Below are 27,791 nucleotides of genomic sequence, written 5' to 3' on the forward strand. Positions count from 1 at the left end.
TGTCCTCTGCCTCTACTGTTTCCAGGGTTGCTAGAGATGCACACACACATTGTTCTCTCTCACTGAGACTATGTATTCTCTGAAATACCCTCTCAATATTAATAGATCCCCCTTGCATCCATCTACTGTTCTTGTGTGGGAGAGTTATGCTATTCTTCGTAAGAGTAATGTACATTACTGTTGTATTTAGTGCTAGCTTGCATTTCCCTGTGCTGAATTTTAAGAGATGCTGCACACACCAGACACTCTGCCCATCCTGTCCACTCCACAAGCTGCTAACATCATTCCAACCCGTCTACTCAAAGACCTCGCTAAGTTTTTTCAAATACATAGGTTTTATGTCCATTATGTCCATGCATTTGTGCAGACACAAATACATAAATACTCTTGTGTAATACAAATACTGTACTTGTACTAGTCTGATGATTGCTGTACGTGATCTGCCTAATCACATGGGCAATGTATTAATATACTGGATTATCAGAATCCCTTTGTTAGTAGATTTGTTTTTTCCATTCTATTTGCTTTAATGATGACAAAGAAAATACGGAACATTTTGTACTTGATGACTTTTATACTAAAGACTTAGCATACGGATCTGTATTACAACACAGTGCAGCTATGGTTAAGAATGTATCACAACTGGTGAGAAAATGAAGATGCTGTTAATTTTTCCTTAAACTAGGACTGCTCAACAAATTAAAAGTTATGCTACCATTTAAGTTCCTGCTTTCATGATAAAAACACTTCCTTGTAATATTCCACTGTGCTTAGCAGTCTATCATGCCAAGGGAAAGTGAGTTCTAATATTAAACTTTGTTATTTCTGATTTTGATGATTAGACGGTTGGTCAAGTTTACACTTACAAAACCAGACATCAATAAAGAGTGTTCAATATAAAATTTCACTCTCACAAATGGAATTTCCACACTTATTTTTCCATTTAAAATTACAGAAAACTTCTGTAAAAAGCTACAGAAAAACTATAGAAGTATATTTCACTGAGAAAGAGTGAGTAGTTAAAAGCCAGTGCCTTAATATAATAAGCAAATTTAAAAGTACTGCACTGCTGAGTTAAAGGGAAGAATTTAAAAGTACAACAATAAGCAAAACTACAAAGAGGAAACATGCAAAACTGCTTTTTGCCATCATATATGACTACATGTATATGGGTTTTAACTAGATTAATTTTAACTGAGTTGGCAGTGAATGGAAAACTACTTTTAGGAAAAAAAATTCTTAACATTTGATGGAAAGTATATGCTTGCACTTCTTTAATCTGTAAAACGCACTAGAGTCAGGGAAAGAAAGAACATTACAAAAGTATACCTTTAATGTTTCAATTTCTTCTTTATGTTCCCTCTTTAAATGCAAAATGGCAGCTTGGTACTCTGTAAAAATAAAAAAAGTACATTCCATTAGAGTCAGAAAACAACGTGCCATCTTCAGCATAGTATATTTCATACAATACCAATGGGTCCAGGATACAGACGTAGGCTCTCAAATAACGCCTTTTACATTGCAATGGAAAAGAAAATCTGAACACACTAATTAGCATTATTTTCTAAGACCACATGATCAGGTTTTCTGTGATGTTTCTGAGAGCAGAGGATAAAGCAAAGAGGTCTTCCATGCTGAGAGGGGAAAACAGAAGGAAGATACATCAGACTGAAATAACAAAAGGAAACCAGTTTTGCAGATAAATGTAGAGCTGACAGGATGTTATGACATGCACACACACCCACCTGAATTCTAAAAAAACCATGCATTAAATGCAACGATTTAAACTGAACTGTAAACATACAATCACTATACATAGGCAAATTGGATAAAAGAGCAATCACAAGTATAAATGGAGACCTGGAGAAGTACCCACCAGGATGAAATAGAAAGAATTCATTCTTTGTCTTAATTCTATCAGATAAAGATTAATTACAGGGTTTAAATACCTTCACAGGGTACTATATAGTTCTGCTGTTTAGCAGGAACACAACAAAATCCAAAGGTATAACAAAATTGAAAGCATGAGACTTAAAGCCAGAGAAATTTAAAATAGCAATGAAAAAATGAGGAGGTTGGGCATCGATTACGCAGGTTTAGTGATGGCTGTAATGTCAAGGTATAGATTTACCAAATAGACCTCAAAAAACCTGGGTCTCATACTATGGTTTCTCTCAATCCACACCATGGCTACATTTGGCCAGATGAAAAAAGAGAAGACCTTTCATTACAGCTGTGTAATGATTTAAGAGAATCCTGTCTTCTGTAAGACATTGGCCCAGAAGCTACAGCCCTCCTCAACAAGCAACAGGAATTCATTCCTAGACCATCAAAGCCCCACTTCTATCTGCTTCCAAACCAAAAGTCATCCAAAAGCACTTAGTTCCTTGGTTTGGCTTCTGCTTCCTTGACTAAAAGAAGGAATCAAACCCTAATTTAAACAAGGACTGAAAATAGTCTAAAGACTTCAAATTTTACTATCAATGTTCTCTAACACTAAGGGATTTCTATGGTCCCTGAAACAGTATAATCAATAAAACAGCACCAGAACGCCAAAGCATGAACCAAAGCACCAGATCAGTAAAATATTCCAGTCCTTAGGTGCTTTTTTCTTTTTTTTTTTAATTCTTTTTTTCTTTTTTCTCTTGAGAGCACGTGGAAGAAAGAGGAAAGGAAAAATAACCTGGTCATCACCCTGAAACGTCTGTATGACATGGAAGCTTTTAATGCAATGTTATTTTCTTCAAAAGCAGGTGAAGCTATACGCAAGCAGCTGAACAGATATACAAAATCCAAAGGAAAAGGGATTGATACTTTACAAGCCACAAATAAAAAACTCCGGTGATTCCAACTAGTAACAGTATCTACCTAAACTCTTCCTTCCTGTCTAATGGGCCTCTACTTAGACCATTCCAGTACAGGAAAATTGCCTGACTGCTCTGCTGGAATCACAACCAGTTTGTTCTATGGACTTTTAAATTTTCTGCTGTTAATTCCTTTGACTCGTTGATATTCCCCCTGGACACAGGCTCTGCTTACTCATTCACCTAAACAGGACTTAACAAAACAGCTGCCTCAGGTCCCCAGAAAAAATTGTGACCCTTCTGTCACCTCAGCTGGTTAAGCACTGGCTGTTTGCAGGGCATGAACTTTATGAACATCTTGACTTGAAGTTTAGCTATTTAAGGTCACACAACAACTGAAGCAAACAACAGGCTTTGAAAATGCTGCTAACAATCAGTTCTTAGTTTGGCTAAAAGAAGGATACAGATCTACCTTAACAAAAGATTTACTTTCTACGTGGGATTATTCAATGCTTAACATTCTTTGGGGTTTGGGTAAGACAGTCATAGTTCTCATATGCTGACATAGTTCACATACGCACTGGCACCAAAGCCAAATTTTTCACTTTGTCTACCCATTCCCAACCTTCTGTTGCAAAATTTGTGCAGAGAATAATGAAAGAACACCCATGGATGAAACCTAACACAACATAATAAGTTAAAATTTTTTTTCAAGACACCGTCTTTTTAAGTTATTTAAGTTGGCACATTTTTCATTAGTTCTCCTAGCTGAAAGCTCCAAAGTTTTAGAGATTCTTTGTTTAATCTCTGTTCTAAAGCAGAGGTAAAATAGAGAGTAACAATTTTATGGTTTACTTATTCCTTAAGAATATGCTTAGAAAGTACTAGGTTTTAAGAACTAATAAACCTAATTATTTACTTAAAACACTGCTACTGCATAAAAGCAAGTTTATTATAAATTGATATTTTGTCTACTATACAATAAACTGATGTTCTACAGCATAAGCTTCTTCCTACCATTATATTTCTTTTTTAACTAGAAGAAACTTATCTATTGGATAGAAGCTGATACCTGGCAAAGTACCTTTTAAATTCTTAAGCAAAATAAAAAAAAATAAATCACATCACAATTACAGTTTTGTATAATATAAAGTAACTCGTGTTCATTCCTTTCATGTTTTTTGTGAAGTCACAATAATTTAGTATAATTCTACATGGATAGTTAACATCCCAAGAAAATACCCTGCACACAGATACAGTAATCTGAATCATTAAAACAATGAAGAATTTGACTAGAAAGAATAATCACATCCATGTAATTCCAAAAATCAGTTTCTGAACACATTGGCAACAGAATAATAAAGTTTAATTATGCAGTGATGTTGGGATGCTGCTTAGAATGGTAAAATCACAACAGCAAAGTAAACAATAATGACATGTTAATGGAAGGAACTGGTATTGCAAACAAAATATAGGTCAGGCTTTATAAACTACTGAGTTCTTAAATTCCATTTAACTTAAAAATAGATTCACCTAGACTACAGAAACAAACCAGAAATACTATAAACCCTAAACTATCAATGAGTGATTTGTCTAGGTTACAAATTAACTATGCTAGAATTCAAGAAACCTGATACAGCTCTGTGTGTAGCCATCCTGATTATCACATAATCACTGTAACTCACCCAGCCTTACTAATTAAGGCACACAAACATACGTGTATAGTCCTCAGAACCAGCTAAGATATAAGGTTGCAATTGAACTGTATGACCTCCAGCTTCTTAGGGCTGCAATACCTTAAGGACCTTTGAGACCCACCCGGAAACAAAGCTCCTAATCACAGAACCACAGAACAGCTGAGGTTGGGAGGGATCTCTGGAGGTCATCTGGTCCAACCCCAGCCACAGCTGGTTACTTAGGGCCATGTCCAGGCAGCTTTTGGATGCTTCCTCAAATCTCCATCCTCCTCCTCGTCCTCTCTGGGCAACCTGTGCCAGTGCTCAGTCACCCTGGCAGTGAGAAAGTGTTTCCTGACACTTAGCTGGACCCTTCTGCATTTCAATGTGTGCTCACACTGGTCCTGTCACTGGCCACCACTGAAAAGTGCCTGGCTCCCTCTTCGTTACACCCTAATTTATATATGCAACCTGATCTTGTGTCACAAGGTGACTGTATTCCATGCCAGCACATCCTCTAGTTTATGCGATGTCACGGGGGCTGTCTTTTTGGCGGTTTTAAGTCTTTCATTACACTGGATAGCAGAAGGCTGACTGTGTGAACATCCTGTTGTACTTGCCTGGTCTCCAAACAGCCTGGGAAGACGATGGCTGAAGAGCATGAATAAGTTAGCTAACCCTAATGCAGATACTACTCTGAAGGGCTTTTGAAACAAACAAAAAAATCAGAAACAAATTAGATAGCAAATGCTCCTATCCTGAAAAATGACCGCAAGCAAATTAGGATTTCATTACTGAGAAAATTAAAAATGTTAGTCCTTTACACAAGGCAAAGAAGCAAAAAAAGTAAACAGTCTCACTGCATAGATTCAGCTCCAGCCAGCTCTAATTCTTAATTTGCATTTACTACTACTAATTTACTACTTTTCCCTTTGTTTTGAGAGGACTCCCTCCCAAGAAAAATTTCAGAAATGATGGAATTTGTTGCCCATTCGGGCATACTCTTTTACTTCGGCAACTTGATGCTTTCTTCAGTCAATAATTATAATCCACTGCAGCTAAAGCTTTCATAAAACTCGATGTTTTTTCTAAGACACTGAGATAAAGCAGATATACATTATAAAGTCTTAAATAAATACAAATATTTGTTACATCTGCTGGCAGTCAGCAATGTATTTTAAAATACTAGTTTAATGGAATACGTTTAATTGAAATACTTTTTTTAAAGTAACACGAAAGTTGGCAAAGTAAATGGGAAGCTGGATAGAGGCCTTGATAAAACCTAAAGAGATAAAGTGACATGACAGTGCAAGTTTTCCCTTTCTATGGTGTTGTTGGAAAAATAAATCAGTAACTGTAAAAAAAAAATCCTTACTGTGAAACTTAAATTTCCATTTACTCCCATGTTTTGCCATACTTGGTAGATAAGAGTGGTATCTAACGCAGTCTTGCTAATCATATGGGTTTATCAGCTAGAGCAAAACTCTACTTGGACCTCATTATCATGACAAAATGAACCTTCCCTTCACCACCACTATCACTTTTCTGCACTTTCATCCTCTAGGACTTGCCATACATATTTTGTATCCAACGTGCAACTTATGCCAACATTAAACTGCAAGGATCCTCTCTTCACATAGAAACAGCACAAAGAGGTGCCTGTCATCTAGATCAAATCACTTTTACACGTTTTGAGTTCTAGCCAGACCTTTTGAGGGGAATAGTTTTTACCCAATGAAGGTACCTGGGGGTAATTAATTCGATCAGATTTTACAGTGAAGCTGCACTAATCCATAATAGGGGGAAAAAACAGCTACGTAAGTAAAGGAAAATATCTAGTTTTGGAAGATAAGCTCATTGTAGACCATTAAAGCAGCAGAATGATGGAAAAATGCTTGGAAAGAGTAGCTGGAAAGCTAGCTGGTGGAAAAGGGAATGGGGGTGCTAGTTGACAGCCAGCTGAACATGAGCCAGCAGTGTGCCCAGGTGGTCTTTTTGGCTTCCTGGCTTTTATTGAAAACAATGTGGCCAGCAGGACAAGAGCAGTGATTGTCCTCCTGTACTGGGCACTGGTGAGGCTGCACCTTGAATCCTGGGTATAGTTTTGGACCCCTCACTGCAGGAGACATTGAGGTGTTGGACACTGTCCAGCAAAGGGCAGTGAGGCTGGTAAAGGGTCTGGAGAAGTCATCTTATGAGGAGCAGCTGAGGGAACTGGGGTTGTTTAGCCTGAAGAAAAGGAGGCTGAGGGGAGACCTTATCACTCTACAGCTACCTGAAATGAGGTGGTAGTGAGGTGGGGGTCGGTCTCTTTTCCCAGGTAACAAGCAATGAGAAGAAATGGCCTCAAATTGCACCAGGGAAGGTTTAGTGTAGATATTAGGAAAAATTTCTTCACCAAAAGTGTTGCCAAGCATTGGAACAGGCTGCCCAGGGAAGTGGTTGAGTCAATGTGTTTAAGAGATGTGTAGATGTGGTACTTAGTGATGGACTTGTCAGTAATAGGTTAACAGTTGGACTTGATGACCCTAAAGGTCTTTTCCAACTAAACAATTCCATCATTTCATGATTCTAAAAATTTTTGAAAACTGAAAAGATTCAGTTTCCAGAAGATACTCTGAATTACAGTTAATTAAGGAAAAACATCTTATTTGGGGATTACTCATGTCATATATTCCCATTTTACTAAGGTTTGGGGGCACAAGTCAAAGGCTATTTTTTTTTAGTATTTCTATAGGCCCCTGAAGAGGTAAACTGAGAACTGCCACAACACAGAAAATAAAAATCATTCAGTTTCATAGTAAACAAAATTGTATCTGTATTGAGACAAGCAAAAAGTCTATTTTGCCTAGTATCCTGTCTGAGTGGCTAAAAAACAAGTGATGTAAAAAACTTAAAAACTGGCAAAAAGGTAGTAGTACTTTTCCAGTACACTCTTCCAGCAACCTGATTTGCAATTCAGGAACTTTCTAAACAAGAGCTGTTTGCATATTTAATAATTTGCAAATGGATTTCTCTTCAATGAATGTGCATTGCTGATTTTAAAGCTCCTGCAAGCAGACAAGAATTAATTGCACATGAGGTAAAGACCCTTTTGTTTATTTTGAATCTGCACCTGTTAAGTTGATTTGATGCCTGCAGTCCCTGTGCTGGAAGAAACAGTGCACAACTGTTCACCATTTAGCCGTTTGCTGTTTCTTATGATTTTAGAGATCTCCATCATATGTCCCCTGGACTGATTTTTCTTCAGTTGAAAGAATATTAGACTACATAGGCTTTCCTCATAAGGAACATGTTCCATACCATTGATCAGAGTTGCCATCTTTCCCTGAACCTTTTACAGTTGTACTGTACTCTCTCTGAGCTGACAAAACTACAGTTTCCCATGAAAATCAAAATGTGGACATTAATATAGTGGCATTATGATGATCTAGAAGATTTTATCTTCTATTTCTTTCCTACTTCCTAAAACTTCAGCTGCTTTTTGATCACTAATGAGCACTGAACTGACATTTCCAAAGACCTACTTTAACATCAAGGTCTCATTTTCAAAGAGTAATGATCAGATCAGAGTTAATTATTCTCTGTATGGATTTAGGAATTTTTTTCCTCAAGCATACCTCTTAATAGTTCTGTATTTTGGACTTCCTTTGCCATTTTACTGCATAGTCCCTCAATCTTAGATATTTATTTTTTTTTACTTTTTTTTCATCTTTTTTTTCCCCTAATTCTCATGAAAAAAATTTGCATACTGATGAGAGAATGCTAAATTTGCATTCAGGTCTTACCTTCACTATTCTTACAAACTTCATATCAGCTGCAAGCTTCCCCTTCTCATGTCTCACTTTTCCAGTTCATTAATGAATATGTGCAGAGTGGCAGAGCGTCTGCACCTGCAGCAAGCTTGCTGACAACACGAAACTGGGAGGAGTGGCTGGAGTGTTGCTGCCCTCCAGAAGGACCTCAACAGGCTGGAGAAATGGGCTGACAGGAACTTCATGTTCAACAAGGGGAAGTGCAAAGTCCTGCACCTGAGGAGGAACAACCCCAGGCACAAGTACGTGCTGGGGGCCAACCGGCTGGAGAGCAGCTTTTCAGGAAAGGACCTGGGGGACACCTAGCTGAATATGCTGCAAGGACAAATTGCTGGCTCAAAGGTGGCCAACAGCATCCTGGGTTGTTAGGAGTCTTGCCAGCAGCTTGAAGGAGGTGATCCTTCCCCTCTACCCAGCACTGGTAAGGTAACACCTGGAGTGCTGTGTTCAGTGCTGGGCTCTCCAGTACAAGAAAGACAAGGACCTTTTAAAATCTATCTGCATATATGCATTCCAATATTCCCTGTGCACTGTAAAACTGTGCTCTTGTAAAATCATAATTTTCCTATTTTGTATTGTTTGTTTGAAACATTATTCTCTACTGTAGATAAATATAATTATGATCAAAAAAATGGGAATAATTTCCATAAGTTAATGTATTATTCGTTCCAGTGACACAAAAATAGATCTCTGATTTCTTGAAAATCTGAAGGAGATTGAGAAAATGTAAAATTAGCAACTTCCACTGGGTGGCAGTTTTGTACTCCATTAATAACCTTTTCAGGTTTTTTTCTGATGTCAGACTATAAATTCACCAATTTATGGATATAGATATACTGTTCTTTTATTCTGGGTGTGACCTTGTTATATCATTAGTTTTTCATCTAGTTTTTTATTTTAATACAGGAGGGGTTTTTTGTCTTATTTTTTCCCTAATGATTAGCTTGTTAAATCTTATTTGATAGTAACATATACATTTGAAATTTCCTTGTTCAATTGTATATTTTCAGAAGGTGCTTGGGAAAAAACCCACCATGATTTCTGGAGCGATCACCTAGCCTAATGTCATGATCCCGTTCTGCCATTCATAGTCAATATTAGAAAGTATCATAACTTTATTTCCAGTTATACTATATTTGGTTCTGCCTACACACAACTGCAGGAAAAATGAATTATAATTAGTGTTTTATCTGATTTTAAACAAATATTTTAGCAGTGAACACTGCAAGGACAGAACCAGTGCAAATCTGATAACATTCTTCCTCAGCTAATTTCCAGTTTTGCTTCATGGTTTTAAAGTATGTTGGCAATATGGATCATATAAAGATAACATTGACAAAAAAAGCTATCAGTGTATCAGGAAAAGAAATCTAGATCTAAAAGCAAAGATTTTTCAATAACATTTTCTTTATCATAAGGTACTACAGTATTTTAAATGCTTCAATTAAAAGCATGGAATAAAAACCTACAACAAAGTAAAGGGTTGCAAAAAGGGTAGGAGATTGTGTTTTAACTGAATACCCACTGCAAGGAGGAAGCAACCCTGTCCTGTAATTGCATCAAACATAGTATATAAACAGATTAGAGAATTATTGTGGAAGCATGATGGAAAAGCTGAAGCAGCAAAGCCAAACAATTAAAAAAGAGTGAATAATTAAGATGGACAAGAGGTCAACAAAGGGCTTTAAAATACTCTAAAGGCAGCAGAAACTGAACTTGTTATAGAATCACAGACATTAATTGTGTGAAAACAACAGAGTATCACATATTGTGAAACAGTAGAAAAATGCCTACAAGCATTTATACATCACATCTGCCAGAGCAAAGAGTCTAAAATACATTAAAGGATGTTAGGGGTGTACAGGTGTGACAGCAGAAGATTTTATTTGTGTTCTTTTGAGCAGCAGTTCAAAAAAGGAAGTACCTGGAACCCAAGAAGTTGACAGATTCAAAAACTTACAGATGGGGAAAAAAGGTAAGGCAATAAAGGCTGCTTATCCTGATGTAAGTTATATAAAAACTATATACTTTTTAATAGTTTTTGCATTTTATAACCACAGATTTTAAACTTAATACAGAATAATCTGAAACGAAGACATAGTCAATATATTAGACTGATTTTTACAGCACTGTGTTTTCTAAAATTTGTCCCTCAAAGCTAATCTTGCAAATAAAATGTGCAACACAGACTGCTCAAATCAACCATTAAGATTCAGAAACCCCAAGTATCTAAAATAGGAGCATATTCTAGTATTACTAGGCCTTTATCTGAATATGAATGAGTCCATCCATATTTACTGCCCCAACTGTTCAGCTTTAGCATTTATCTGCACCTTCTAGGATCAACATGATCTCCAGGCAATAGACCCATAACTTCTGTGGGACTGACTGGGTCTATGGTTTCTACAGAGAAAGTTGAGCTTTGATATCAAGGTGTTATAGGTACTGAATGGAAGGTTCAGTTTGAGCTGGCTTCTTTAAAACACACAGAATTCCCAAATAATTACACCCCTAGTCTTTTTAGTTACAAATTCAGAAGACCTTCAAAATCTGAACTGCGTATCTATATGACCAGTAAATATTGTTTAGTGTGTCCAAGAAGATGCGTAGGCCAGAATTCCTTCACCTCAGAACCCCAGCTTTTAGGGTAGAGATGAGTGGTAGGATTTTCTTTTTCTGTTCCACAAACAATTCTAAGATGTTTTTACACTGTTCGTTACATTGGAAAGGAAGGAAAAAGTAAGAGATTTTTATGGGATCAGTAAACATAGTATGTTGCTCGTTTGCCCAGTCTCCAAGCAAGCAGTAAACCATGAGTGGCCTGTAATTCTTAATACCTAAGTGTTTCTAGGACCTCCACACCACCACCACTCTTGTAAGGTCAGGCCTGCTTTGAGTGAGGGAAATGGGAAATGCTAAGGAATTGTCAGGGAGAGATGAGTGTGTCAGACCAGACTTTTCAGAAGTCCACTTAATGACCATTTATATAGACAACATAACTTCCCTACCCTAAGATCATTTGCAGGAAAGTTCTAACAAATTCCAAAATAAGCTACTTTGATTAATGCAAATATCTGAACACTGTCTTTATTTCCTAAGTAGTATTCAGCAGCTGTAACAAGCGTGAATGAACTTCTATTATGAAACCTCAAAGGGAATAGGACAGGCCTTCAAAGTCTTTTGGAGGTATTTCTTCTAATATGGTGTCCACTTGCATCATCATCTAAATGGTGTTTCATGGTAGAATTAAGGACCTTGTTCTTCAGTGATATAATACATTAAGAGTTTATCCTGGTCATCAGGGTTGTTTTCAAGTCTTGTAAAATAATCAGGATTGAATATTCAACAACAACTAGTATTCCGAACTCAACTACAAAAAAAGATTTTAATAAAAGTTTAAACTCAGCAGATTGCTATACTGTAATTGCTTGAAAAGCATGAGAACTTTTCAAAAAAATCTTGAAAAGCAGGAAACTGCTTAATGAATAAACAAATAATGATCATCCATACACAGTATAATGAAAGTTTCGTAACTTAAGAAATAAAGAAGACAGGCTAGAGATACTGAGGCAAAACATTACACTAAAAGCAAGACTCAGAAACAACATCTTCCTCTTCAGAAAGGGTGTTTTAATCACTAGAGAGTTGGTATTTCATAATTTGAGAATGTCTTTAGGAAGCTTTTATTCAAATATTTATTTTAGAAAAAAAGGCAGACCAAAATTTCAGAGTACTTTATGTTATGGATTATATAAATTCAATATCAACAGAAGTAGCACCTTTATAAAAAGTACACAGGTTCACCACCTTCATGACACCGGAATGAAACTAGTGTTCACCTAAAATACTAAAAAAAAACCCTGCAATCTCAGTTGCCACAGAAGGATCCTCCAAAAGATGTTGTTTTCTCTCATTTCCACATTCATGGAAAAATATAAATGCATTGAAACATGCCTTATTCAGTTATGTCAGTTACTTCAACAAGCAACTGCAGAAGTGACATCTCATTGTAGAAAAAAGAACAATACTATCAGAAAATCCTCTTTTAAAATAAAATTAATTCCAGCTCAGCGTCAGCTGGTTATCACAAAATCAATAATAATTCAATAATTGGAAAGAGCTGCTTAAAAGGAGTTTCCAGGCCACAAGAGTTTGTACTATGTAAGTTCCTTAAACTCCATTTGAAATCAAACAATGGCTAGGGCTGTGCGTGTCCTGCTCTTGGTGAGATAGAAAGCTTAGCTAGAAAATGCAGAAAGACACAGCAGGGGCTATATCTGAAATAAACTTCTATAAATCAGGTTAATATCATTCACTCCCTTTCTCAAAGCACAATTAAAGCTCCTTTTCCTTCAAAAGACATCCCTACTGATTCACTGCTAATGGTGTTATCAGTTAGTATCTAATTAGCCCTCACACAGTTTCAGTGGGATTTTATTGTATTTCTTTGGCAGTGTTAAAAATGCTCGTTTTAAATAAAGACCAGGGTGTGTCCAAATACACCAAGGTTAGGGAAAAATAAAAAGCTATCATCCCTTTAAACCTTTCAAACTGACTAGTACTAAATGAGTAAACAGGGTAAACTTAGTTCTTGTACAAAAAGCTTCAGTTCCCATTTTTAATAGGCAATATTTATCCAAATCAGTAAAAGTATGCTGCTACAATATTTCTGATCATTTATTAATACAATTCACCTTGTCTTTTTGCTTAAATTCAGCTGTTTCCTCAGTTTTAGGTAAGATACACCTCACGATGGTGGACCGTAGCCCACCAACTCAGAAAGCATTTTCACTATACTGAAGTCTTTGCTTCAAAGATTTTTAAAACAAGCACTACCATATTATAACAAGCACAATTATTAGGTGTATTAGATTGTCTCTAAAATGGGTTACATTCACCTGGAGTTTGCTCACAGACAAAAGAAATGGGGGGGAGGGGGGAAGAAGAAGGAGAAGAGAAGGAAATACACCAGTTCTCAATTGTGACGTTATTCCAATCAGATTTCAAATCTTTGCAAGATTTCACACTCTACATTGTGGGATGGATCTGAAAGTCAAAGAAATCAACCTAAGTTCCACTCAGTGGGATGGTGGCCACTGAAACCGAAGTATCACGGGCTTGAATTCTGGAAACAGTGCCTCATCTATATTAAAGAACTTTTGTAGTCTTTTTCAAGTTTTTAGTGCTAAATAGTGGTAGGTACTGCAGGCTCTGCCCTTACCATTTTTATTCCATCAGGGAAAGGTAAATACTGCCTTTACAGTAGTAGAAGAGACCAAAGACTAGACACAGACGGACAACATTACAACTGTTCCACCCACCTGGTGGTCCCTCCTTGCAAAGCTTTAGGTGAGCTAGAGACAAAAGCATAAGTAAGATTGTATTTAAGCGTCACACAGGGAATTTATGTTTTTACACGCATTAAATACACATCCTAGCAGGGAGTCTGCCAGACACCCTGCTTTTTATTCATTACTGCAAACATATACCTTAATCGGTGTTTTCAGCTTCCATTTATGTAATTTTGTCTTGCAAAAAATTATCAAGTGTTTATGCATTGCTTAATTTTTAAGTGTTCCTAGATATTAGCACTGTCCATCGAATCAAATCAAAATCAAATAGTAAGCATTTAAATTTCTACCATGTAAAAAAATCCCACGGACATTCCTTAGTTAACCATAGGTCACATATAATAACACTTACATGAAAACAAACTTGCAAATATCTCTATAAAGCTCTTGGCTCAATACATACACAGAATTGTGTACCACACACTGTAGAATGATTAAATTGCTTATTTTATTCATGCCTTAAGACTTTAAATTCAAAATAACAGTGGTGCTCACTCATACTGTCTTTTTGCGTTGCTTGGTAAGGCAAGGAAAGTAATGCAGGTGAGAAAGCTGAGCCTTCTCTGACAGATTCATTCCACACAATCCAATTAGAAGACAGAAGTCTGGCATGGGAACACTTTCAAGAATTCCTTCGCTTGCTTTTTAAGTTATTTCTAAAACATGCACTTAAAAAAAAAAAATAAAATTATAGACTGTGCAATGACAGTGGCCAATGTATGACATATGCTACCGGGTGGTAGAAATAGAAATGTAAGATATTACTATTAGTAAAGTATAAGGCATGCTTCATTGTTTTGCAAAGAAAATACACACTATAGCATGCATGTTTTTCTTCAATGCATAGAAAACCAAACATCAAATAAAATCTGGATGTTTTGGCCAACCTATGTAATTTATGCAAATGCTTAATGTATGTCCAGTTGTATAATCACACAGAAATTAATCTGAATACAGAGCAGCAATACACAATACATCCTCATGTAAATCTTTGCAAATCTGAGCAAGCTTCACTGTTCAAACACCATTTCTTAAAGAAAAGATATAAGCTCTCACTGGTAAACCTGGTGACCCGAAAATTTAACCTACAACTTTGGGAATACTGGATACGGTGGGTCACAGTGTTTCAAATGGCAGCTTTGATTCTCCAAAACTGTTGCAAAAAGCAACTATACATACTCAAATATTATTCAGTATTATGCTAATTGTGTTCAAAACTGTACTGTGCAAAAACTACCTTTTCTTCTTTGATAATAAAACAAATTACCTACTTGAATAATTCTAAATAAAATCTTATATGAAAACCTTTCCCACAGAAATCTCCATAACTTGCATTTCAAACAGATGTGTTACTCCTCAAACTTTACATAAGCAATTTAGGAATCTTCTCTGCCATGATCTCAAAATTTAAGTAGAAGGTAGAAGCTTTGAAGATAAATGAACTATATAGTCACTTCTGATCAGAACATTCATTTTTTTAAAAAAATCTTACATATTAAACTCAGTATGTGGAAATAATGTTAATACGATTTAAAAGCAATTAAAGAACAAAAGCTGGGAAACTTGAGTGCAATCTCCTTCTCTTGAGATGTACCACACCGTGTAGCATAGAGGAAATAATTAACTTTTAATTGAGCCGTTTCATTAAATTTCAGAATAGTGAAGGTTTCTTAATCTTTCCTCCCTCCCTAGTAACCTTGCTCCCACAATTTTCAGTATTCCCTTTTACTACATAGTTCCTCCTCCATTACTTCCCCGTGTAGTTTCCCCTCTAACCACCAGGCGTCAGAAGGGAAGGCATTCACCACAGTTCCACCTTTTCTATTATTTGTTTATGTATTTTTACAGAAGCATTGATGCAACCTTCCAGGCTTTTTCCAGGCTACAGTCCTAAAAAGCAGCAAATGTTCAGGCTTTTCTTCCAATAAACATAGTCATGAACAACTTCCAAAATATGTTGTTTGTTCAGTCTTGGAATGGTACTTACAAAGCATAATTTTCACACTTGTATGGGTATTACACCAGATGTAATACTGGGAGAAATACAGACATTTATTTGAAACACTACATGAATGCAACATTTTAAGAGGGAAAATTGCATTTTTTACACGATGACTGGTCAGTTGAAGCCCAAAGCTTAGGTTTATAAAAAGTTGACAGACAGACTTCCCCAAACTTTCTGAACACCAATTTGAACAAGTTTTGTACTTACGCATCCTTTCAGAACTAGGAAGTTAAAATTGATTGTACTTAAAGAAATTCTTAGAATTGCCTCTTTTTTAGGGATAGGGGATTTGCTAAAACAATACTGAATGTGGTTTCGACACATAATTATAATCCTCCTTCCCTCACCCCATTCCACCTACTCCTATCTGTCCTCCTTTCTTTACTTCCCATGGAATCTGAACTCTTTTACAGCCCTGTAATTCAATACATATAAGGATGTCAGTTCCCCAGTCTGCAAAATGAAGAGACATCCTTCACTGCAACTTAATTTTTATTATTTAAGACTTTTAAGGGAAGGAAAAATCCCCCAGGCCTAAAGTTTTAGCACCTTAAAGATTCTGGTACAATGAAAATACGGAAGATGTGAGGAAAGGAAACAGATGGACAAGGACATGTGGAAAATAAACAGTCCTAAACAAGCCATCAGTGCAGTATCTAAATACTGTCTGAGATAACACCGAAGATATGAGTTAACTTACTACAGAAAATTAAATAACATCACAATACTCATTGGATTCCCTGAGAGCAACATAACAAGGCCCACAGAAAAGCAGCCTCCTGAAGGAAAAAACAGCAACCCCTTGATTGTCTGATACAGAAATGAAGAAAATAGTTCTTACTCTTTCCGACTGCAAAGCAGTATAAAGCACTATTCAGAAGCAGTCACCTGAGTACCTTACCTACTTGATTGTTCGTTCGCTGTGAGAGGTTACAGCTACAGTTCATTTACCTGATAGCAGAAATGAATAGTTTTGCTTGTCATTTTCACTCACCCAGGCAGGCAATGTTAGATGTACTGCTGCTGGGGACATTAAACATGACTTCTTTCTCAATAAATGTCCTACTTCAGACTTACAAAGCCAATCTATTACAGAATCACATTCACCAACGCAACACGGTAAACAAATAACACCTTTTTAGCAAACATGAGGAAGAAATTTATTACAGAATTTCTTTGTTGAGTTACAGACTACCTACTTCATCTAGCACAAATTTAAAATACAAAGGACTTATTCTAAATCTATAACACCTTCGCAATCACCGTATACTATATATAGTAAGCATACGTTGAGAATGCATGTATACTATACATGCAGTCTAAGCACACAATTATTCAAAAGTGGGCGGATATGTGGTTGAGTGTTGGCTTACTACATATCCATACGCACAGGCACACCACCTCCCCCAATATATTCTCAGCAATTCTCAATAGAACTGTTGACAAACTTAAAACTTGGATTATACAAAACTAAGAAATGTACAATCAGTAGGGTTGGGTTTTTTACAGGTAAGAGTATGTGTCTGTGCTGTAGCAGAGGGGGCAAACTTGGCAGAGATGATATCAAATTTAACTAAAAAGAAACACAAAAAGCAGTTCTAAATCTAGGTGCAAATTTTCAGAAAGTGTCAGGGTTTCATTTAGACTATTATCTAAATATCTCATGTTCAAATGCTGGGCCAAACAGAACTTCACATCACATGAACAGTGCGGCTGGAGAACAGGAAAGTGAACTCAATGAAACTCAGAAGCACTCCTGTAGTATAAAGGGCCTTATGTATTTTGAAATAGAACCATGGAAATAAAATACAAAATCATTCTTCTTGTGCTGTACACAATTGCCTTTTCACTGTGTTTCAACTATGTAACAAGAATCATCTCACAAAACCCTGTGACTGTTTTGGGCCTCTGCAACATCACTTTGGTAGGACCCATAGTGGTGCCGATATTTCAAACTAAAAACTACAGTAAAAGAAATAATTCACAGAACTTGCCTTCATTATATTTGGATAATAGATTAACCTTCTCACTAGGAAAAATGTAGTTTAAAAATCAAGTTTCTACTTTGAGTTGACCAAAGCTGTTCTGTATGTGAATTGTTCAGCACAGCGGTATCTATGGCTACACAGATGCATGCATCCAGATATGGCTTTGTATACTGCAAAACATTCAGGCATCTACTGCAACAGATTTATCCAAACTAAAAAACAATAGGTCTCCTAAAATGACTACATTTCTATAGAGTTATGGACAATGGAAATAAAGCAGGGATTCTTCAAGAAGTGGAGCACAACTCTTCTGCCCCCTTATTTTATAATAATATAATCCTCAGTGTATAGGAAGGCATGAACATGTTATGACATGACCTTAGGCACAGTTACCATACTCTAAATGCTATTTTTTTTTTTTTTTTCAGATTTAAGTTTAGGAAGTCAGTATTCTTTTCCATTCTGCATCTCTAGCTAATGCTAATGGCCTACAAACAGAAAAGGAATTGAAATACGCTTGACAAATACGTCAGGATTCTTATTCCAATTTTACGGATGGGTAAACTAAAGCTTGGAAAAGTCTCACAACTTTCCTGAAGTCATTCCAGGAGGTAGCAGAAGGGCTGGAAACAGAACACAAGTATCACAACAAATTTTCAGCATTAACATGTGCTTATCTTTTTCCTCCTGTCTCAAGAGTCACAGTATGAATGACAGTATCAGCTGAGGTGGGGAGAGAAAAGCAAAGGAAATGTTTGTTACTTGGTTTGAGTTGTTGTTGTTTGGGTTTTTTTTTAATATTTTCAAAGTAAATCTTAGCAGACAGGGCTGCAAGATATCTGGAAAAGTGGCTGCTGCATTGATCAGCACATGCACAACCCATTTGTCTGAGAAAGCAGAGATTTCCAAGCAGCACTATGTCCAATACTTTAAAAATCCATAAAATTATAGCTTTAGTTGCCACAAGTAAGGGGAGAAAATGTCATTGTTACTCTAGAGGAATATAATATGGTTACAACAATCTGGCTTGTAGTAAGAAACTCAGTTTCTCAATAATGAGCTAGTGTATTTGTCAGAATATGAAACGCTGACATAACATGGCCAAATATGCTTGTCATGCTGCAAAATACGTAATAAAATAATTTAAAAAACCTTCATGCAGCCCACCTGAACTCTGAGGTCAAATTAAATTGATCAGTGACCATTAAATCACAGAAACACTACCTTCAACCAGTGAGCAATATCCTGTTTGCTGTAGTCCTGCTTTATCTAATTCATTACAATAACATTTATAATAGAATCCCAGAACTAAACCCCAAATACCACATTGAAATCAAATGAATTGAAATTATGGGAAAAAAAAAAAGTCAACTTTTTTATTTTAACATGAAACCAACTGTTAGCAGCCACTGTTACAACAGCTTCCTTCAGGGTACTAACAACATGAAGCATTATGTCTTTTTTTGGAGACAAACACAAATTGTTCAAGGCCACAAAGGAAGTTTATGTTAAAGAAAGATAAGAAATCATGTTCTTATCCCTCATCTCTTTGTTCAGACCATTATGCTTCTCTTTCTCTCACATAAGCTGGTTGTTCTCTGCATTTACATCATGACCATAAACCCATTTTCTTGCTGGGAACGCAGAGGATAGGGGACTAAGGCTTTAATATATTTGAGACTTTGCAATAAATATCTGCCATTATTTTGTGTTTCATTCACCACTTACATAGACACTCTCTAATAAGAGCTTTCTCAGTCACCTTCTGATTTTCTTATTTACCCTGAACATTGTGCTTACAGCATCACAGTCTGTTGTTATAGAAATTGTGGCACCATAGAGACAGCATTACCTCACTGCAGATTTAAGGATGATGAATAGACAGGCTATATGAGAACAGGATTTTTCATGTTGAATAAGAAATTTGAATTACCAAGAAAACATATAATGAAAAAAAGCCCTAAATTTATTTATGTTAGAACTTGGGTTTTGGTTTTGTTTTTTTGTTTTTTGTTTTTTTTTTTTTTATTTTCTCTAGCAGGAATTTCAAATACTTCTCTCTCATATCTTTTTTTATTTGTTTTGCTTTAGCAAAAGACTAAACTCTGTTTTAATACAAGAGAACTACTTTAATCCTAAAGGCTAAAAATTAATTTTTAATAGGAAACACAGGATCTGTGTATGTATACCACCTTAATGTGGAAACTGTTCTTCAAACGTAAGTAGGTTTATGAGCAGCAAAAAGCATGTTTAAACTCTCATGTCTTCTTGGACATGAGAGGCTGCAGGTGCTGATCTAGTCACATGCAGCAGCTGAGACATTCATTATATGTGGATTCTATGTGATCTAGTATCACAGATGAGTTCACTCAGTACAGACATGGATTTGTCTCCTCTAGCTGGTTAGATACTTTCACCATATGTAACAGCTGGCACATCTACCTTTCCATCAGATTTCATGTTTAAAAAATGGGAGAAATCTCTCCAAGATCTATGCAGGAAACAAAACTTTATAATGAAAACAGAACAGAACTTTAGGACCAGAGAAATATGCACAGAAATGTCTTTGATTACACAGGAAAGATTTCCATGGAATAAATCTATAACTATAAATTAATATACCCTTTTTCTAGTCTTCCACGATATAAATTGTGTAATGTACTACAGACTTTCTGGACTTCAGACTTTAGACTGACACACTTCAAAAAGTTCCAGTTTCTCTAGACAACCGTGTAAGCAGCTTGTGCTAATTATAGAGCACTAGTTGACAACACAGTCACTTGCTCTATGGAAACAGAAGAATTAAAGGATTAAGAAAACGTATGATATTTTGGCATATTTTATATCATCCTTTTAATTCAAAATTTACAACTCAAGATTCAGGTGCTGGGGGTGACCACACTATGACTATGCAAGACATTATCAAAGGCATGAAAAAAACCCCATTGCAGAGTTATACTTGTTCACTAACTTCTTTCACTTCTAATATCCTAACAGGCCTAGTCAGCCCCACACACGTGTTCCTTGTTATGTCCATTTGCTTTGCAGTTGGTTTCCCACACATCAAGCCAGACTACAAGCCTCAGGAGGGAGTTAGCTACTCCTCCAAGCTGCTATGAGTCACTGTGATGTCTGCTGCGTAGGCCAAATTAAGCCTGAATTTCTTGCTTCCACTAAGCAACACGAACAATGAGAAAAAACATGGCAAGGAGGTGAGAAAAGATCAAAAAGCCAGGAATCCTCTCCCTCAATATCCCTACCTTCCTGTCATAGTTGCCATTGTGCATAGTAATGAAGGAAGTAAATCAAAGACTTGGTGCAGAATTGTAAGAAAGATTACAGTAATCCAACTTCCAAATTTGCAGTGTTACTTTAAATACTGATTTCTCATGACAAATGAAAAGAAATATCTATGCTACTTCATAAAATAAATACATATACTTCTACCCTGTTAGAAGTACAAAGACATGTCCACATATTTATCCTTAGATGTAACCAATTTGTGACAGATGTATTTTGTTTAAACCTAAAATAAAGCTCTGCTAAATGGATATTTACCTAATTATTCAGCCTGTTATTATTGTTTTGTATATAGCTTCCTATTGTTTTGGTAGATAAAACTCAATCACAGAAATTAAAATACTAACATAATCACTTCAGCATTTTTTATGTTACAGATAATCACCTATTCAGGAACATCACTGAGGAAGACTGGACTCACAGGCATCCCCACCACATAATTTTTGAACTCTATTCTGAAATCAAGGATTTTTCATTCATCCTGACTTAGCTGTCAGGGCAAGACACTGGGGTAAGAAATAGGGTTTCAGGCTGAGACCAGTCAGTCTAGTGGTGATCATTAACCTGTTCTACATCATAATTTTAAGAAGTCCAATTTGTGGACACTAAGTTCCTATGGTACAAGTGGCTGGGAGTGAATTTTGGATGGGAAGGGGCACGAAGGCAAATGCCAGTATACACATGCATTTTGAAGGTACCAATCACTGTCAGCAACAAGATACTGAGTTTAGAAGTAATGCTGTATTGCCACTTCCATGTTCATTTAAAAAACCACAAACCTGCCCCCCCAGCAATAAGACCGGCATTGAATTTTTAAAAATTCTATTAGCACTACACATGAAAGGTACCTTCCTTCACTTGCAGAAGACTGCATAACTTCATTCCTGTATATAGTGCTTTAAAACAGTCACCCCAGTACTCAGAAAAGCAGATGTAACTAATCCATCCCCGGCAACTTACAATGCTCACAGTGTCATTGCTGCCACAACTGCTTTCTGGGTATCCGTGACCAGCTGAAAGAAACACAAACCTGCTAATCACTGAGGCACACCTGCAACTCTACTGCAGTCTCAACATATGTTGCAAGTACATCCTTTGCCTATTTCCTTTAAAAGCGCCGCTTCCGTCTCATCCTAGCTGAATCACCAGCAGTTTGCTTTCATTCAAATCCCTCCCTCTGCCAGACACTGGAGTGACTAATGAACTGCAGAATCTGGTCCGTATAAAAATTTGACTTAGTAAACTAACCATCAGCATGTTGATGACACTGCCACACAAAATATCACAGTAACAAAAGAGCAACAATTTACATGGGCTCTAAGCCAGTCTGTCCTTCTTATTGACATTTCAGGAAAACATGACCTAATTTCTTCACAAGTAGTAGAATCTGGAGCTTTTTTAATTCAGTTTCCTTTCCTTTATTTCAGCATATGCTTTTGTCACAGATGATTACAGTCATAAGGAAAAAAAATATTTATTTGAGTAAAATTAAACACTGCAAGCATATAGCCTATAATAACAATCTAAGAGTAACAGAAAGAGCCTGTAGCACTCCCTTTCAACAACTGAATACCTGTCCTGGTCAACTAGTAATAGACTCCACACCTCAGACTGATCAGATGCGCTGTAAATTCAATTCTGTCTGTACTGGAAACATGTTGTTCCTGTCAAAACCAAGTTTTCTGAATCCTCCAGCAGCTTTTACACTTCCAGTATCATGCCCACTTTAAAAAAAAAAAAAGATTAAGGCAGAGAAAACTAAGGAAAGAAGGAGAAAGGAGTAATACACTAAGCAATACAAAGCAGTAGACCCGCCTATTTATCCTTTCTTATATACAAAGCCAAACAGATATCCACTGGAGTTTGAAAGAACCGTACAGCACTACCCTCTACAATTTCTCACAGCAAGGTAGTATAAAAGCTTGGTTTGTAATTCCACCACACATGGCTACCTATAAAAGTGATCTCAGCAGGTATGAGTATTCCTCTGTTTATACACAAGTTGTAATAACGGTATTTGTTACTTTTATTCTGGACACCACCTGAAGAACATCTGCAGCCAGACTAGAGTCCAGCAGGTCACTGCCCCCCCCCCCCCCCCCCCCCCCCCCCGCGTTCTAAGGCAATTGAAAAGGCATTCAGGTTTCCATTTGTTCACTATTCTGTTGCTCATTTGAACAGAATCCCATTGGAAATGAATAACCTAATTTAGCAAAAAACCACTCCTTTCCTCATGAATTTGTACAGGCAAACATTTAGACTTCCACACAGACTTAGCCATTTACATTTAAAAATCAGATGCTTAACAGGTAGCAGGTATCCAAAATATAAGATCTATTTTTCCAGAAAAGAAAATACTGTGACTTATCACCATTTCTGTATTAAACAAGATTAAAAATGTCAGAAACTAATTTCTGCAAATGCTTCACCTCTTTGTTTTACCTGCTTCTGTGTACTTTAATCCTACTTTTACTTCTTCGTGCTTTGCTTTTGGTGGTGGCCAGACAGTCTGGAGTCTCCCTGGAGTCTTGTCATCTTGCTCTGAGGGACTCAGGTCAGGCTGTTAAAATTACGCAAGAAAAAATTAAAGTCTGCATTATCAACTGATTCCAAAACAGCAACTACCATGCCTCATTCTACTGATTGAGACATTGCTTGGCTGGCTGAAAGGGATAGAAAGAAATCAGTGTAAAAAAATAATTTTGAGGAGGAAGATGACATAATGCATGCAACATAACAATGATTTGTAGAAACTGTTCACATCAACGTGGAAAGCTGTCTATCCTTTGGTGAACCACAGTGGTCAAGAACACTAGGGTTTTTTCCCCTGTATCTTTTCTCCAGAGTGCAAAGACCCATCTGTGCTCCTCTTACAAGTAAACATTAGTGCAATTCACCGAAGACATCATTTGACAATATAATTTTGTGGAAGCAGAGCTAGTTTATGAAATTCCTGCCCCACCTCCAGCAGCTTGCTCAGTCCACACACCACATAATACTGCCACATCAAAGTGGCTGTTAATGGAACTGCACTGTCAACTGGAATGCTAAAATAACCCTTTAAATGTGGGGAAAAAAAACCCACTAAACAAGCATTCTTTTAGAGGGTTACATTTTGGGTTTTTTTTATATCTCTAACATTTCTGTAATCTGATTGACAACTTGCTACTACGAGTAACTGCATAGACAGAACTGCAGCAACAGCAAAACCCTATATGAAAGTGGCCCCATAAATGGCCCAGATGAGCAAGGAAAAAGGAAAGTCCAGACCTTCTAACTCTGCCTTTGCCCTGAGAAAATGCACATTTGCACTAGACCGGACGTTAAGCAGACATTTATAAAGCCACTCCTGCTGACCCGTGTGCTTCTTCCTCCCTCGCTGCTGTGATGACAGCTTCCCAGATAGGTTTGCTGTGAGCCACACAAATGCTTATGCCAGCACAGCGCAGGGAATGGTGTAACCAGGAAGAATCAAGCCAGGAATGGGAAGGGCACACGCAGACTGCAATTGTCATACATGCCATGGCCAACGAGTATCTCTTCTCTCCTCCCCACAGGTAATTTGCTACAAACCGGTATTATCGGTCTGCCCAGGTGTCAGTCAAGACTTTTTTAAAAAGTTTAAATTTTATGTAAGAATAAGAATTCGAAACAGAGTACAACTGACACAGCAAATTAACTTAAGTAGCTTCACGTTTAGGGTCTAGTCTTGCAAATTTCATCATTCAGATAATTCCCCCTTCATAAGAACAATCTTCCGGACTGATTATATCTGCCGTAGACGTAGCTGTAAGAATTTCGGGTTGGGGTTTCCCCAACCCAAGGGCTGCTCATTTAATTAGAGTTCATTTGTCATTATGGTTCTATGAAAACAGCGTAGATTTTAATTTCTTAAAAATATACTAAGTAAATCTCCATATGCCTAAGAATATTAACCTTGCAAATGGTTAATTAATCCATAACTTGTCTAATTGGAATCACTAAGGTATACTCGGATAAGGTTAAATGCTTATCAATATTTCCAAAGCCAGACTTACACACATAAATAGGAGAAAAAATTACTTTAAATTATATGTCTTGGACAAATCAAGATGAAAATAATCCATAAATTCATATATCAGTTTTATCATTGAATTATTCCTAAGGGTAAAATGAAATTTTACTTTTAAACATAAAAAACTAAATGAAAGAAAAGAGTGAGATTGAGAAACTATTAAATAATACAACAGTAAATATTTGCACCGCCAAACTGATTTAAAGCCATATGTAACACATGGGCAACTGTTTTGTAGTGGTCTTTTAAAATCAGAAACTGATTTTTTAGTTCTTACTTGTAACAGTAAGGCTGTGACCATCATCAGTTCTCACTGAATTCTGCAGATGATCAAGAATTTTGACAAATTAGCCTCACGATTTCTTCAGTTGGGAATCCAAACTGGAGATTGCCAAAAGAAGAGGACAATGCTGACATTTCGACCTAAAGTCCCCACCAATAATATTTAAACAAGAAATTATTTTTTCTCCACCTATTTCCAGATATTAGGAATAAAAAGTAATTCAACCTACAGATTTGTCTGATGATCCATCCCCAGGTTTTGATTTTGACCTTTCAAATACAGCTTTTAAGAACTCTTTTTCAGTTCTCATTTTGCGCTTTATGGCTTCCAGCTCTGAAGGATCTGCAGTTGTTTCTTTTTTGGGAGGCCGTGTGAATAAAGCTTTAAAGACATCGAGTGCAGATTCAGCAGGGCTTGATTTTATTTCCTCAGAGGAAAATCGTGGTTCTGTTTTGCTGGAGGCCTTGTTCTCTTGAGCTTCATCACTGTCCTCGGTCTCCCCAGATCCGTCACCAGAGTCCTCAGCTCTATCTTCATTCTTGGAGACATCTATGTTTAACAAGTGCGAGAGCTGTTCCAGGAAAGTAGGGCTTGCTTTAGGTTCAGCTGATTTTTTTTTAGTGGTCAAACCTGACGTAATGCTGGATTTCTTAACAGGCTGTCGTAATTTAAGCAGAGCTAAATCATTCTCCCTCGGTTTAATTTCTGTAACAGTTTCCCCATCCTCTGTGGTTAGTCCCTTTTTCCTCACACGTAGTCCACTAAAGAAAGCAGGCAGCTGGAAAGTCTTTTCAGCCAGTGTTGTTTTTTGGAGCGATACATTATCAGTTGAAGGTCTTTGTTCTTCATCTGGAAGTTCTTGAGGGCATTCCCCTGTAGCAAGCAAGCCACTGAACTGCTCATCCATTAAGATTTTGTCTTTTCCATTGGAGTCGTGCTCCAGAAAACCACCCAGCTTTTTGGGGAGCCGCTTGGAAATTGGTGGGTGTAACTCAATGTCATCTGTATCCACAGTGTCATCACTGTTGCTGTGCCCTTCTGATTCTGACTCTTCCTTACTTTGATTGTTATTGTCCAAAGCCTCAGCAGACAAAGCAGCATTATTTAGCCCAGATTCCCTTGTATTGTTTTCATTGGCATCTAGGTCCTTACTCTCTGTGTCCGACTCTGTATCACTTGTTGTATGAACCAAAGTGCCTTGCACGAGAATAGCATCCTTGTCATCATTGTCAGATTCAGACAAAGAAGTCTGTACAAACCTTAAACGGTGAAGTAGTAATTTGTTTTGTTCTGCTAACGCCAGATCCAGGTCAGTTTCCCTGCCAGACATTGGGTCAGCTTGGCCACTGGTACTATTCATGCCGTGCTGATTTTCTGAGTCGTCATTACAATCATTATCATTCCTCTCATGCCGGGTGTTAGCATGAGTATTTATATTGGTGTGCAAAGGTTGAAATGTTTTAAGCCCTGTTGCTTCTTTGGAAGCCGTAGATTCAAGTTCAGTTGTAAATCCCAGAAGTGTTTTCGCAGAAGACGCAGTGAAAAGATCAGGTTCGCTTTCTGCTGCGTTCTCCAGGTCTGAAAGCTCACTACAATCAGGCACTGCATTTCCTTCTTCCATGTCGCGTGAAGTACACAACAGGTTTGCTTCCAGCAGCGCTACTCACCGCCGGACGAGTAGTTACTACGTGCAGCAGGCAGGCGGGAGGCGCCCCGGCCCCGCAGCAGGCAGCGCTCCTGCCCCGCCGCGGCGGCCAGCCCGAGCCTGGCTCCCCGGCCCCGCCCGCCGCCCCGGGGCCGCCCGGCCCCCGAACTACCTCGGGAGCAGCAAAAACACCCACCGTCAAAAATTGTGAAGAAATGAAAAAGTTGGCAGCAGCGCCGGTAACTTTCTCCGGTGCACAAAGCGCTGTTTGTCACGGCCGATCTGCCCGCGCGCTAATCTCGGTCGGAACTTCGGGCAACGGCCGGGGCCGGGGCGGCCGCGACCCAGCGGCTACGGGGCCCTGGCGCCGGGCCGGGGCCACTTCCTCGTCCCCGCGCGCCGCGGGGCTGGGCACAGCGTTCCCGACGGGCCCTTCCGCACAGTCCTTCCACTTCGGTAAAGGCCGTTTCTAAATCCATAACCACCAAAACGTATCAGCTCCCTAAGTGACGAATCCGAAGCTTCCCGTGCCACCGCCCGCAGCCTGGGACGCGCCCCCAGCTCCCGGCCGGCCCGAGCCGACTCGGGTGAGCGCCCTTGAGAGTTGGTGGAGGGGGGTGGAACGGCGAAAAAAAGTAACGAGGCTCTCTTCCGATTTGCTGCAGGTTTCATCTGGAATGCAGATTTCAGCCTGCGGGGCCACGCACAAAACCCAACAGGCCTGGTTTCGCATTACCAGTGCCCTAACCCCGCACAACTGCTCCTGCGGGCGGCGCCCAGGTACTTACCGCAGCCCCCGGGCGCGGCCGGCGCTGGGGAGCGCAGCCCGTCCCCCCTCCCCCCCGAGACCCCCCCTAGACCCCCCCCTCC

At 38.0% G+C, this 27,791-nt stretch overlaps 1 protein-coding gene across 1 annotated transcript in view; it reads right to left on the reverse strand.

Annotated features, from left to right (window-relative positions):
- Positions 1 to 27,517, reverse strand: part of FMN1 (formin 1) — a 148,155-nt gene extending 120,638 nt beyond the window's left edge. Inside the window, exons 1-3 of the mRNA XM_055813279.1 lie at positions 25,506 to 27,517; positions 23,382 to 23,499; positions 1,330 to 1,391 (exon numbers count right to left, since the gene is read on the reverse strand). Of these exons, the coding sequence (XP_055669254.1) occupies positions 1,330 to 1,391; positions 23,382 to 23,499; positions 25,506 to 26,897 (1,572 nt within the window). The 5' untranslated portion in view covers positions 26,898 to 27,517. The remainder of the gene's footprint in view (positions 1 to 1,329; positions 1,392 to 23,381; positions 23,500 to 25,505) is intronic.
- Between the last annotated feature and the right edge of the window lie 274 nt (positions 27,518 to 27,791).

The sequence above is a fragment of the Falco peregrinus genome, chromosome 1, assembly GCF_023634155.1.
Source record: "Falco peregrinus isolate bFalPer1 chromosome 1, bFalPer1.pri, whole genome shotgun sequence".
NCBI lineage: Eukaryota > Metazoa > Chordata > Aves > Falconiformes > Falconidae > Falco > Falco peregrinus.